The following is a 13,217-nucleotide window of genomic DNA, read 5'->3' on the forward strand; positions in this document are numbered from 1 at the left end:
ATTCGGTCAACACGGCCATGTGACGGACGACTCAACTCATGCTAGACAGTGCATCGCTTAATACATATATCTCGGCATTGCTGTATCTGTGACATTATGCTGCACAGTGATATTGCTCTATATGCATGTGAGAATGCTTTGTTGAAGAAGAATCTGCTTGGATGGTACCGCGCTGAGCTGCCATAAAATGGTGAAGATCATACAAGGGGCTACCTAAATACCATCCAAATCTAAGCGGTACAACTGAGGCAGCAATATGCCCAAATTCCACGAACCCACAGCCAGACGCCATAATAATTTTTTGATCCATATCCTTCTAGCTTATGAGAAATCCATTCAAATGTCCATCGCCTCATTGCTGAGGTGGCGGGGGAGGCGGCGGAACTTGGCCGTTCCATCCCGTCTGCCCGCTCTGTGCCTGGATCTGGCTCATCAACGCCGCAAAGAACGCAGGATTCACAAAGCTTCCTGCGCTGGAGGCTTGACCCTGTCCTTGAGCAGACCCAGGCCAGCCTGGCGGGGGCGGCGGCACCCCAGAGGGCATTGGCTGCTGCCAGTTGGAAAGGGGAAAGCCAAACTGAGGAAGAGACGGCGCGGGTGCGGAGTTGGGAGGTGGGATCGGGTTGAAGTTCCACGAGCTGCTGGCGGGTGCGGGTGCTGAAGGATTCTGGGCGCCCTGAGGAGGGAGAGAATACCCATCCCTGGGCTGGTTATAGCCTCCTCGGCCACCACGGCCCGCGCCCCTTCCGCGGCCACCTCTGCCCCGAGAGTCTCCTCTCCGACCTCCCCGAGAAAAGCTTGACCGAGGAGGAGGCTCACGACTCTCAGTTGATGGGGCGCCCGTACCGTAACCGGCAGGCCGTGCCAGCGGCTTGTACGGGCCATCGTCTTCCTCGTCATAATTCAAGCTGCCGTCCGCGGACATCTCCTGACGCAACGGATGGGCCTGCTTCCCTTCCTTTCCACCACCATTCTTCCACTTGTCCTTTTTCTTCTGCTTCAGCGATCGCTTGTACTCTGCTTCTTTTTCGTCGTCTGAAAATTCTATTTCCTCGTCGCCAATCTCCTCATCGTGCAAGTTGCTGGCGTCTGAGCCCTTGAGGTTCTTCAGAGGTTCTGTGAAGACGTACGATGCGTGATCGACGGGATAGAATATCTTTGTTCCGACCTCCAGTCCCAGCTCCTTGATTTCTTCTGCCGTGTTGAACGTGACTGTGTACATCGGCTGCTGGACCTTGCCAATTGTCTCAGCAACAACTCCAATGACAACCCGCTCTGAGTTGCACAAGATAGATCCGCTATCCAAGACTTGGTATTCTCCTGGAGTGAAAGCCTTGACGAGCATAATGTTTTCCACAATCTGCTCGACAACGCCCAGTTCGTCTATCTTCATCTCGGGAGTAATCGTCACGTCTGGTCGGGGGATGACCTCTTCGGGAAGCTCATTCTTGGTCCGTACGTAGCCGGAGGCGGACTTTCCTTTGTCGCCTTCGTCATCAGAACCGCCCTCCATCTCCATGAGAAGCCGTGCTGTCTCTTCGATGCCCAAAGGCTCATAGCCTCCATTGTCCGAGTCATCGTCATCCGACGAATCGGAACTGCTAGAGTCTGATGACTCGTATGGGGAGGAATCAATCTCCCATTCAGGGTTCTCGCTTTCGTCAGGTTGTAAAGGAGCCGGCTCCGCGTCGGGCTGGGGCGCTTGTCGGGGTGTCTCGCCGTTATCGAGGCCACCGAGGGCCGCTTCGAGGGCGTGTGTTACAGACGGCGGGCTTCCGGCTTGGTCCATTGGCATAGAATCTGACATGTTATGGTCGACTGGAGCTTCGGGAACAGTCTTGACGGATGCATTCTGGCCTTCTGTCGTAGATGGCGCCGTCTGAGGCTGGAGTTGGTTCACATCCAGCATCTCTCTATCATCTTCGGCAGCGCTCGCAGCGGCAACTGCAAGATCAGCTGGAAGCGGCGGTAAGACTTCGTTGGGCTTTGCCTGGCCTAGTCCAGGTATCTGAAAACCCGACATCGTGGGTCGATAGTATGTGCGATTTGGCGGAGGTCCGGCGCTGTTCAAAGGCGCCTCTTGGTGAGAGACTTGAACTGCCCCAATGTCGTGTTGAACTATTGAACTATTTGGCAGTGATAATGCTAAATGCAAAATGCAAGATAAAGAGAGGAATGATTCGAGTCCAAGCCTCCAAAGAACAAGAAATTGACGTGTAGATAGTGCTGAGATTTTCTTGCAGAATGCGATGGCGAAGAAATGCTCTGCAGCCGATAAGAAAAAAAAAAGAGAGCGAAGCACTGGCAGAATCGCTTTGCGGGCGGGAGATGGGGCCAGCCATGCCGAATCCGGAAAGGCTCGCCGCATTTCAGTGGTCGACAGTGAGCACTTACAGGCACCTGCAGTGGGAAGCAAAGGCGGTGACGAAATTGCTGGTCAAAATGCCCGGTGAAGATAAGAAGTGGATGCGCAACCCATGCTGCTCCGTCCTCACCGACGCTCACCGGGACTCAACAAGCCTCACCGCCATCCTCTTAAAGCTGTGGTGGATCTCGACCCCAACAACACACAACCTCAGCTGCGCATCTCTCCAACCGCCACCAAACTGTTGCATCCGCGACGATGGCGCCCAGAGTCTCTTCCAGAGCCGCTGCTCCGAAGGCCACTGCGCCTAAAGCTGCTGCGGCACCGGCACCAAAGAAGACGGCCGCTACTCCCGCGCCGTTTGAGCATCCAGCCGCCAGCCATGCAAAGAAAAAGTATGTCTCACCACAATGACCCAGAGCCCGGCTGCTGATTTGTGTTGTGTCCTCTGAACTGCAAGGCGGCCAAGCGCATATGGCATGAAGCCCATATCCGCCTTTTACCTCTTTTTCGGCGCCAACTTGATCGCGGCCTTGTTTGCGCCAATCCAGGATTGCGACGAGACGTTCAACTACTGGGAACCCACCCATTATCTCTCACATGGCTATGGCCTGCAGACATGGGAGTATTCCCCGGACTACGCCATCCGAAGCTGGCTCTACATTGCGCTTCATGCCATTGTGGGAAACATTCGCAGGATACTGCCCCAATCGAGCAAGGTGAGCATCGCAGCGTTTGCTAAAGTGCGCCTCTTGAGCCGCTGGCTTACTTTCCTTCAGGTTGCTGAGTTCTACTTCATTCGCTATGGTCTGGCGCTCCTTTGCGCCATCTGCCAAACCATCATGTTTCAAAGCATCAGTCTAGCCCTCAATGCTAGGATTGGTGTCCTCTTCGTCATCGCCACCATCGTCAGCCCCGGAAACTTTCATGCGAGTGCCTCCTTCTTGCCTTCTAGCTTCGCCATGTATATGGCCATGCTTGGCGCTGCGTCGTTTATGAACTGGCGGGGCGGTCTCAAGACCTGGCAAGGTATGGCCTGGTTCGCCGTGGCCGGCATCCTTGGTTGGCCATTTGCCGCCGCCCTTTGTGCTCCGTACCTCCTCGAGGAGTTCATCCTGGTGCTGTTTAGCGATAGGAGCTCTCTTATCGAAGCTCTGATACGATTTGTCCGTGGTGTCATCGCTGCTTTCTTGGTCTTGGTAGGTGGTCTCATTGCTTGTATAAGTGACTGTCATACACTGACATCGGCTAGGGCTTCGATTTTACCATCAATCTTTTCTTTTACAAGAAATCGGTAGTCGTTGCATGGAACATTGTAAAATACAACATCTTCTCCAAGACAGGCGGACCGGACCTTTACGGCACCGAACCCTGGACATTCTACTTCAAAAATCTGGCACTGAACTTCAACATCTGGTTCATCCTTGCCCTTCTGGTGCTGCCATTGTTCATCCTACAGAAAACATTCTCCTCGACTTCGCAAAGTCTGGCCAGCGGATTACGCACCATTGTCTTCATCGCCCCCTTTTACATGTGGCTGGGTATCTTCACTGCGCAGCCACACAAGGAAGAGAGATTCATATACCCGGCGTACCCTTTCCTTGCTCTCAATGCCGCGATATCGGTACACATTATCCTCTACGCTCTCGGAACCTCAGATGCCAAGACGTTTGTCGGAAAGATTCCAGGCCGCCTCAAGCTGCTCGTTGTCGGTCTCACGTTTCTTCTGTCTGTCAGTGTTTCCCTTGCGCGCATTTACGGCATTTACTCTGCCTACTCGGCCCCCCTCAAAATTTACTCGCCTCTCTGGGGAGATGGGTCAGGAAACACCTTTGGGGCAGAAGAAGACAATGTCTGCTTCGGGAAGGAGTGGTATCGCTTCCCAACATCCTACTTCCTCCCTCGCAATATGCATGCCAAGTTCCTACGCTCCGAGTTCCGTGGCTTGCTGCCCGGCGAGTTTTCGGAAGCCGGGACTGGCTTTGGCTTCTGGAGCGGCACTTGGCTGCCCACAAAGGGTCTCAACGACCGCAACGAGGAAGATCTTGGCAAGTATGTCGAGCCTCGAATGTGCTCCTTCTTGGTGGACACGCAGTACCCCGAACGCAAGTCGTCGCTATCTGCCAAGGAGCCGGATTACATTGCCGACCAGAACCACTGGGAAGTTGTCAAATGCGTCCCCTTTCTTGATGCCGCCAACACCCACATCTTGGCGCGAACCCTGTGGGTTCCCGATATCGATGCCATTCCCGAGCAATACAGGCGCAAGTGGGGACGGCACTGTCTGCTCCAGCGCAAGAGAAGGGCTCAAGACGCTGGCATGTGGGTAGCGCCTGGCCAGATGATGATGGGTTAACGAAGCTCAATGTTTGAGGGCCCTTATGAATCTTATGACAAGTCAGGACATAGAAAATTTAGAGCGAACAAAAGCAATTGACTCATGATTCCGTCTTATCGTTCGTTCTCATACTTTGATTTCTAACGTAGTGTATGTCTCTTTGATCAGTTTATGTATGGACTCATATCCTAGATGCTCTTGACTCCTCCGCCATTCCTAGATACTGATTGCGGTCGGCTTCTCACCAGTTGAGTACATAGTCATTATCAGGTATCTCCCCTGTTTGTCAAGACCAAGTATGATCAAGCCACACAAGACGACCCAAGCAGCGAATGCATGTCACAACGTGGGAAAGAACCTGGAACCTGTGTTTGTATTACTTCATCATTCGACAAGCGAGAGACCGTCATGGCAGTCAGGAGTGTGCGCAATTGTGCCGTTCATGAATGTCCACAACCCTACTCAGGGGCCGTTGTTTTGGCTGACAATTGACGGTACATGATGTCGGACCCCTTAAACAAACTCGACGTTTTCCCAATTTGAGAAAACAGCCCATGCTTCATCCATCAGTTTGCGAAAAAGCACATCTTCGCCATGGTCATGCCTTCTTGCAAATGCAACCCAATCCTGTGAAGCGCCCCGAGAAGGTGTCTAATGCTGGAATCGATCGAAGGGTCCCGCAGTAATCCGGAACTCGCTTGCTGCGAGTGGAGTCCGGTGCTCGGAATCGATAAATAGAAAATTGAGGCTTTCGATATTTGACGACTAGCCCAGTACCAGCTCGTATAGGATGATGAGCGTGTTCACTATGATCAATGGCGCTGTTTATAACGTCAGCTTCGCAATTCCAAACAGCCACAGAATTTCTCCAACAGTGAAGAAAGAGCGCCCAATACAGATAATGTCCCAAGTGCGACGACAGAGGGTAGAAAGACCAAAGGGGGGAATGGGCGGGAAACGTACGTCGCATAACCATGCGGACACTGGCAATGAGGGCGACAAGCTTGGCCTTTACGCTGTTGGCATCTGCGCCGGCGCCAAAGGCAGGATCGTAGGTGCTCGTGGAGAGGCCGATGCGCGCGAGGAAGCGGTCGTCGGAGAGGATGGCGAGGGCGTTTGTGAGGAGGCAGAGGACGTAGACGAGGTTGCCTATGAAGAGCATCTTGGGTGGTGTCCTTCTGTTGTTTTTCCCCCCCTTCTATGTCTTGCTTTGTCTTTTTCTTCTCTGACTTGATCCTAGAAGTTTGTGGAATCCGTAGGTTTGTTTGTTCCTTGTGATGTCTGGCGTGAGGTGGAGGAGGATGACTTGGTTACTCGATTGGTTACCGGAGGGTTGGATGTGGTTTGAGCTGTATCGCGACTGTAGGGGGGGGCATTCTGGCCTCTTTTCGCGGAAGCTAGTGCGATAAGGCGGGCTTATCGGAGCTTGGGGGAGATGACGAGGATCAGGTGACTGCGAAGGCCGAGGCATGTCGTCTCCTGGAATTTCAACCAAGTCGCAATAGCAACAAGGACCTTAAATGAGAAATTGAATCTTCAAATGACCGTTATTTGAATCTGGCAATGAGTGACCTCTTGAACTTGTGGTACCAAATGTCGCTTCTACTGTCTATGTATAACGCAGCTTCATTCTGCCTCGAAATGACGTAAGGCGATGACCGGCTCGATTTCAACACCAAACGACTTGGAGCGGCAGCCGACATTCACCCGACTTCAACATCGCCTTCTCCCAGCGACGTCAATCAGAATCGCTCCTAGAAACAAGGGATAGAAAGACATGGCTTCGTCAGCAGAGGGCTCAAAGGACGGTCCTTGGACCGATGAGACCAAGCAAAAATTTAATAGGTAAGCCGCCTGCTGCGCGACCAGGGCAATCATGCACATGTTTGTTGCTAACTTTGGGGCCGAAATTTGTAGCAAATCGAAAAGCGAATTCTACGATCCTTGCCAGGAAGCGGCGCAGCGGAGCTACAAGTGCTTGTATAGAAATAACGGAGATAAATCCATGTGTGGAGAGTACTTTCAGTAGGCCTTCCAGTCGAAACATGGCATCTTCGCCTTTGGGAGGATATGGAGAGAGGAAAGCTAATGGTGTATTCAGGGCGTATCGGGATTGCAAACAGGCTTGGGTATGTGGAATACTGTCGCGAATTCGGAAACTTTGGGGGTTCTCTGATATGCTGACACTGCACAGGTTGAGAAGAGGAGGAAAGAGAAGGGTACATGGTGGTGAAGAGCTTGGTAACGAGGAATTGGGGATAACCGATCGCTTGACGCAAAGAAATGGGCGTTGAAGCACGTTATATACACATGGCAAGCCGTCATGGGGCGACAGGATGATGTAAGATTAAGAAGATCAAAGTGTAAGCTGACCCGATATCTACGATGCCATGGCCTTTGTTGGCTTGCTAATTGTTGGAGCAGGATATGGGCTATCGCGAGGCTTCCATGTACAGCAGACGACTCCCCTCTCTCTGTCATTTAAAGTTCGCTTGGTGTATCAATATTTCGGCAGCATTCTTGTAATAGAACGTTTTCTCCTAGGAGCAAAGAAAAGGCCATCTAGGGCAACATTTGTTCCCCAGCCGCCGCTTTGCCTGCCATACTTTTTCCTTCATTACGAAGAAACGTGCTGTTGAACTCGAGCATTTCCTTCTTCCATAATCAAATTCATATGTCGACATCTCACTCATGAGTTCAGATGGAACTTGCACTCACACTTGCAGTTTACGCAACGCTATCTCTCGTCTTCGATGCCGTCGCCCATTCATTCCACCCTCATCATAATACAATCACGCCATTCGAGACGAGTCAGATATCTTGTCAGAATGTTATGCATACGACCACTTCAATACGACCGTTCAACAAAAGTAAAAGTACCTAGGTAGGGATGAAGCGAGTACAGTAGAAAGCCAAATATATATCTGATTATAGCAAAATTTAGCAGTAAATAAAAGTATTAAAAGTTATTAATCTGCTGTGATGCCGCACAGCTAGTCCACGTTAAAAAGAAACTGATGATAATTCTCCCTTTCTTATTCATGAGGTCAATCAATCCGCAATTTGGGCCTCTGTAACCTTTGTGACGACTCCAGTAAAGGTATCCATCTTGAGCCCAACAATAGAGGTCCCCGGCAGGATAAAGGGCGAAGAGCGTAAATGCTCCACGTCTTCTTTAACACTCTCCTCGATTCTACACAAGTCAGCCATGCGTTCTTCTTCAATGATAGAAACGGAATCAGGCTTACGATCCCGTAATTTCACCGAACTTGGTGGTATTGATGGTTTCTTCCTCCTGAGGTGCAATCTTGACCAGAGCCTCCCTAACTCTAGCATCATGGAAATGTGTCATTCCGCAATCTATACGGAGCGTCAATAACCGCAACTCAATCACTTAATATGGCAGTTAAGCGTGCGTGTTCGCTCACCTGTATGATGCAAGACAACGACCGTCTTTGCACTCGCAATAGTCTGAAGAACAGAAATGGACCGGATGGCATCCATCGCACGGCCTCCAGCATTGCGGACCATGCTGATGCCTTGAAGGCTGGAGTCAATGCCAAAGATGGCATATGGATTGAGGCGCGGGTCCGAGCAGCTCAGGATGATGGTGGCAGCCCCGGTCTGGCGAGCTGCCTCGGCCATGGGAACCAATGGAGGTGGTGCCTGATAGCTTTCGATAACTTTGCTGCAGATTGTGAGATTCTGAGTATTGAGATAGGGGTTGCTTGAGATTTGCGTACCTGTTGCGGTTGAGTAACTCGTCGAGCAGCCTTGAAGTCATGGTGTAAGTCGTTGATATCTGGGGGCGCACTGATGGTTCCAAGTGTTTGTGAATCGTGTTGTTGAGAGATGCTTTGATTCGAGATGTAGAAGATGTTGAGAGCTGCATGCACGTCTTTTATACGTAGCTGGGGAGAGCTGCATGCACGTCTTTTTATATGTAGCTGGGGAGGGCTGCAAATACATGACCGAGGCGTGGCGTAGATGGTGTTGTGTAGACAATTCATGATTACTGAACCAGGAGCCAAGGAACAACTTAATCATCCTGGCTGAATAATTTCTGAAAGAATGACAAAGTCGAGATCCGATGAACGTTTTGACATTATGGCTCTACTGTCTGTTTGAAGAAAGCAAAATCTAATCATTCCGTTGTTTGTAATGTCGTGTTTGTCACCATTGTTCTGCGTCCGGAGCAACACGCTCCGCCTGTCTTGGACTCACCCTGTAATGAATGAATGGTTCTCGTGTCTCCGACATGTTACTGTCAAGATGCTTCTACTATACTCCTAGGTGATGTAGATGCTCTTGCGTAGAATCTTCCATCTCATGCATCACATATTCCAGCAGTGTTGAATGTTCCAAGTTGCCAAGTTTCTTCTCTTTCTGCTCGGACTGGGACTCCAGCTTGCACTTGATTGGCCAGACGCCATCACGGAAGCCAACGGGCAAGTCTCCGCCCAACTAAGAAGCGCCAATCCTGGGGAAGCGGGTCGCTCCGGACACGGGCTTATCGCACGAATAGAGGCACTTGCTGGCTGCTGGGGGACAAGGGCGGTATCGCCACTGCATACCCTGAGGTAATCATGGGGGTTCGAGCTGGGCAGCATGACAAGACCTTCATCTGTCACCATTGCCTCTCCTGAAGAAATTATCTCGAAGATTGACTTTCTCCTTGTTCAATAGTTGTCACTCTGCTCAACTGACAATTGCCCACCGTGGGCGATACTGATAGTACTCTGTTTTGACTCTCGTCCAACTCCCCCGATATCCAACATGGCGACATCGGACACTCCCATCAGGATCCTCCCCAACGAGGTACGCCAAAATGCCAATTCAGCACCCCCCCTTTTTCTAATTTCGTGGCCATCAATCACTGACACGCCTCCGACAAAACCCTCCAGCTCCTCTCCAGCATCCTGTCCTCCCTCAGCACCAAGGATCTCCTCTCCGTCGTCACCGTCAGCCACCTCTTCTGCTCCCTGGCAACCCGCATCCTCCACAGACGCCTCGTCTCCGCCGCCTCCCTGCCCGACAACCAGGCCATCCTCGAATGCTACCACCCGAGCGCCAAGATCTCCACGCCCTACCTCGCCTGCCGGTACCTCGGCACGGCCGTCTGCGACGGACACGCCATCGACGACCAGAACCCGCGCTTTGAGCACCTGCGCAAGCTGTACTCGTGCTTCCGGCCGGTCGTGATGGAGGAGAATCGGCGCGCGAGGTTCCGCTATGGCTGGTCCTCGCAGACGCTGGCTGGCAGCTCGCAGCTGCAGATTGCCGCCGAGGATGAAGTCGCCGACGAGGCGGCGCATCAGGAGGTCTACCTGGACGAGGGGGAGCGCTTCTCGCAGCTTTGCACGGTGACGAATGTCGTGACCCAGGGCTCTCGGCCGGGCCTATTTACGCGGCATATCAACGTTAGCGACGGCGTTATCCGCGTGTTTAGAGACTGGTTGGCGAGCATGCTGGAGAGGCCGTCGTCGTCTTTACGGTCTGGGGTGTCTTCTTCTTCTTCATCCAACCCCGTTGCCGTGACAGCAGCCACACTTGCAAACTCTGCTGGATTCACATCGGATGACAGCCGTGTCTTGTGGGTAGACAGCACAAAGGACGTTGGCCTTCGCTTCCGAGTGCTGCCCGGGCCGGAAGTAAGGGGGACGATTTTCGAGGACGAGCCGCCCGTGTTTTACAATCTCATTTACGAAGGTTGGTGGAGTTTCGTTTGAATTCATCGCCCGGCCAACTTGGAGGATTCATCATTGAACATTAATCTGCTGACATGCAACAGAACTGATTGTACGCACCAGCACACTGCTGTTGGCCGTGGAGGAGGCGGCTGACGAGGACGTGTCCCACTCCGGAAAGGACATCATCATCGCCGCCATGTGAACATGTTTTTTTCTGTTGGCGTTTCAACTCCCTGTGCCTTTGAGAGAGCTCCTTGGAAACCCGTGGCTGAAGTATTGGAGGTTCTGGTCAACTCCGTGCAACGCGTGCTTTGCTCATCGACAACTTTCCAAGCGGCCTGTGAGACATAACAACGCGACTGAACAAGGACAAAAGGTACACCTCCCGCTAATATAGGAGTAAACAAACCTCAAGTGGCAATGTCTCGACGAAATGTCTCCTGTTGAGAGTCTCAGATGCATTGCAGCTGAGTGTCTAAGGTAAGGGAGATTCAGAGTCTCGGACCTTGAACAAAGGAAAGTCTCGTGTATACAATCTTTTGCAAGAAAGATGCTCGTTTTAGAAGCCTTCTTCTCCATTGTAAAGTCCTTGTGCTTTGAATCCCATCAGACCTATGTGTGGCTCAATACAGGATGCAATTGCGTTCATCTAGGTACGACGGCCAGGTAATGCGACTGCAAGCATTACAAGTACATCGCTAGAGATAGGCCTCCTTGTCAAGGCAATGACAGAAGAAGGTAATTGGGCAAGACATTCATGGTGATAGTACTATGTAGTAGTTAGTATATCGATTGAATGCAGGGCGGGGCAGAGACATCCCGTGGGAAGGGAGGATGGCTGTCTCTGCCCTCTCTGCAAGGCAAAGGGTAGCAAGACACAAAATATGACCAAGATAAAGTAGGCATAAAAAGTGATTCTGCCGTAGAGAGGAGAAGATAAGGGAAGACGAAGAGAATTAGAACAAAAAATAAGGGAAAAAACAATATTAACCGCCATACGAAATGATGATACGGGAAGAGATCATGAGAGTACCTCTGATGTACACCATCAGCAGGACAAGACGGGTTGGGCGATGCAAGACGCAAAGCCCGACTTCTGGCGGTGACGAAGCTGAGCCTGTCTGCAAAAGTGACCACCTGATGTGGAAGAATTTGATGAGTGGAGAAGAAAGGCACATTCAAGCTGTCATTGACTGGCTGAGAGACGATGGTAACTGCTCATCTGTTTCTTCTCTTCTGGGGAGTTGCTCCGCTGCGGTGTGACACGACATGTTGACCGAAACGTGAGGTTGGGAGACGCGGCTGGTGATAGTCCAAGTCGACGTGCATTAGCCTAGAAGACGGGGGGGCTTTACTCCTGTTTTTTTTCTTCTGGCTAGATGTACCCTTTGGGCTTCTGTCTTGATGTTCTTTCTTTCTATCTATCCCCTGTTTCGTGTCTCAGAGTTACGTACTTGACCTGTGATGTTCTCGACCTCGTTGCTGCGAAGACGGAGCGGTGTTCACCTGTAATGTGACCCTTCTGAGGAGGTATGTATGTATGTATTTCCTGCGATTATGACTGGTTGCAGATTTTTCGCAGAGTGTAACAATGATAGGCGCCGCGGATATTCCAAATTCCATTCAATAATGATTATGCTGTGTGTCTTCTTCAGGCTTGGAGTTGTCCGGGGATAATATTGCCTCGCACAAGAAAGTGTATGCATCATCGCCATGGCCATCGCCACGGCTACGCAGGGCTGAGAATTACATATGTATTGCCCTGGCTGAAGGCTGGGATATGCATACAAATATGTAGGGTAACGTCATTGAGAGCGAGTGTACAAGATGATAGCGGAGCAAAGATGAGGTTGTTCATGGGATGGATGCAATGGCAGGCTGTACTCGTACATTGGATATGCGAGGACGGGATGCGCCGTGTAGCCTAACGGCATATTATCTGTATGCATATTACATTCATTGTAGGCTCAGCTAGGACTTGCAGTTGCTGTGCAATCTAGAACTTATACCGTCTTGTATGTGATAGCAGCGGTAAGAAGAAGACGATGGAGAGCAAAAGTTGGTGCATATACAGGGGGCTTGCTCTGGACCAGGGCCATCTGCAAGCCACGGACATGGGAACAAACGCAACCAAGCAACCGGTGAGGAATAAAGGCAAACAAGGTCAAAGCATCTGCCAAGAAGCATCCGGTTTCCCGGCGATTCTGCGGTGTTGTCTTGCTCACGGGTTTACCAAGATGGGAGGTGAGCCAGAGCGGGAGAAGGTCATATGAGAATAAGGCTCTTACGGTATATGTATGTGTATCACTGATATCATGATATGCACCCGATGGTTCCCAAATTGCTGTTCGGTGTACTTCTACCTTGGAGATCACAGAATGAGAATAAATACCTACATTGTAATTGCCTGGACTAGATGGAAGAGTATTGGACGAGTGCATATACGGAGTGGTTTGTCCGCCCTATCGCGCTCGTGATGATGACGGGCTTGCTGTTTGGCTCAGCTGAAGGAGGCAAGCGAAGCCTAACGATGCAGCCATCCACAGCCGTTACTGCAGGGGACCTGCCTTTCGGCCATATTCGCACTCTGAGCCGCATCCAATCGTGATCCAGCGACTAATCGATCAATCAACACTCTCTCTCTCTCTCTCTGTGAATGGCCTTTGGATCCATCTGCCGCAGCTTCAGCAAGCCACTTTGACGCCCATCACGCAATGGAAGGATTCTAAGGTAGTAATATCGAGGAACTGAACAAGTCCCGAGTATTTAGTACCCAAGAGGTAGGTATGTATATTGTAGACCCTCTCGGAAGGAGCTGCCGGCA

At 51.2% G+C, this 13,217-nt stretch overlaps 5 protein-coding genes across 5 annotated transcripts; 2 read left to right on the top strand and 3 right to left on the bottom strand.

The window, feature by feature from the left end:
* Window positions 1–352: 352 nt before the first annotated feature.
* Window positions 353–2,203, bottom strand: TRIREDRAFT_75335 (uncharacterized protein; the record flags this gene model as incomplete). Its single annotated transcript, XM_006962857.1, has 1 exon — window positions 353–2,203. The coding sequence occupies exon 1, from the start codon at window positions 2,021–2,023 to the stop codon at window positions 353–355; it is 1,671 nt and encodes a 556-aa protein (XP_006962919.1). The 5' UTR covers window positions 2,024–2,203.
* Window positions 2,204–2,623: 420 nt separating this feature from the next.
* TRIREDRAFT_75336 (glycosyltransferase family 22) lies at window positions 2,624–4,721 on the top strand (the record flags this gene model as incomplete). Its single annotated transcript, XM_006962631.1, has 4 exons — window positions 2,624–2,760; window positions 2,826–3,084; window positions 3,145–3,564; window positions 3,618–4,721. The coding sequence occupies 4 exons, from the start codon at window positions 2,624–2,626 to the stop codon at window positions 4,719–4,721; spliced, it is 1,920 nt and encodes a 639-aa protein (XP_006962693.1).
* A 747-nt stretch (window positions 4,722–5,468) lies between these two features.
* Window positions 5,469–5,865, bottom strand: TRIREDRAFT_57129 (uncharacterized protein; the record flags this gene model as incomplete). The annotated part of the gene is made up of 2 exons (XM_006962858.1): window positions 5,469–5,524; window positions 5,667–5,865. The coding sequence occupies 2 exons, from the start codon at window positions 5,863–5,865 to the stop codon at window positions 5,469–5,471; spliced, it is 255 nt and encodes an 84-aa protein (XP_006962920.1).
* A 1,889-nt stretch (window positions 5,866–7,754) lies between these two features.
* Window positions 7,755–8,487, bottom strand: TRIREDRAFT_104318 (uncharacterized protein; the record flags this gene model as incomplete). Its single annotated transcript, XM_006962859.1, has 4 exons — window positions 7,755–7,896; window positions 7,952–8,063; window positions 8,132–8,391; window positions 8,447–8,487. 4 exons carry the CDS (start codon window positions 8,485–8,487, stop codon window positions 7,755–7,757), a joined length of 555 nt encoding a protein of 184 aa, XP_006962921.1.
* Window positions 8,488–9,775: 1,288 nt separating this feature from the next.
* TRIREDRAFT_56256 (uncharacterized protein) lies at window positions 9,776–10,595 on the top strand (the record flags this gene model as incomplete). Its single annotated transcript, XM_006962632.1, has 3 exons — window positions 9,776–10,206; window positions 10,288–10,412; window positions 10,495–10,595. Coding segments are annotated over 3 exons (657 nt in total), but the record flags the coding sequence as incomplete, so codon positions are not given.
* Between the last annotated feature and the right edge of the window lie 2,622 nt (window positions 10,596–13,217).

This window comes from Trichoderma reesei (genome assembly GCF_000167675.1).
Source record: "Trichoderma reesei QM6a unplaced genomic scaffold TRIREscaffold_3, whole genome shotgun sequence".
NCBI lineage: Eukaryota > Fungi > Ascomycota > Sordariomycetes > Hypocreales > Hypocreaceae > Trichoderma > Trichoderma reesei.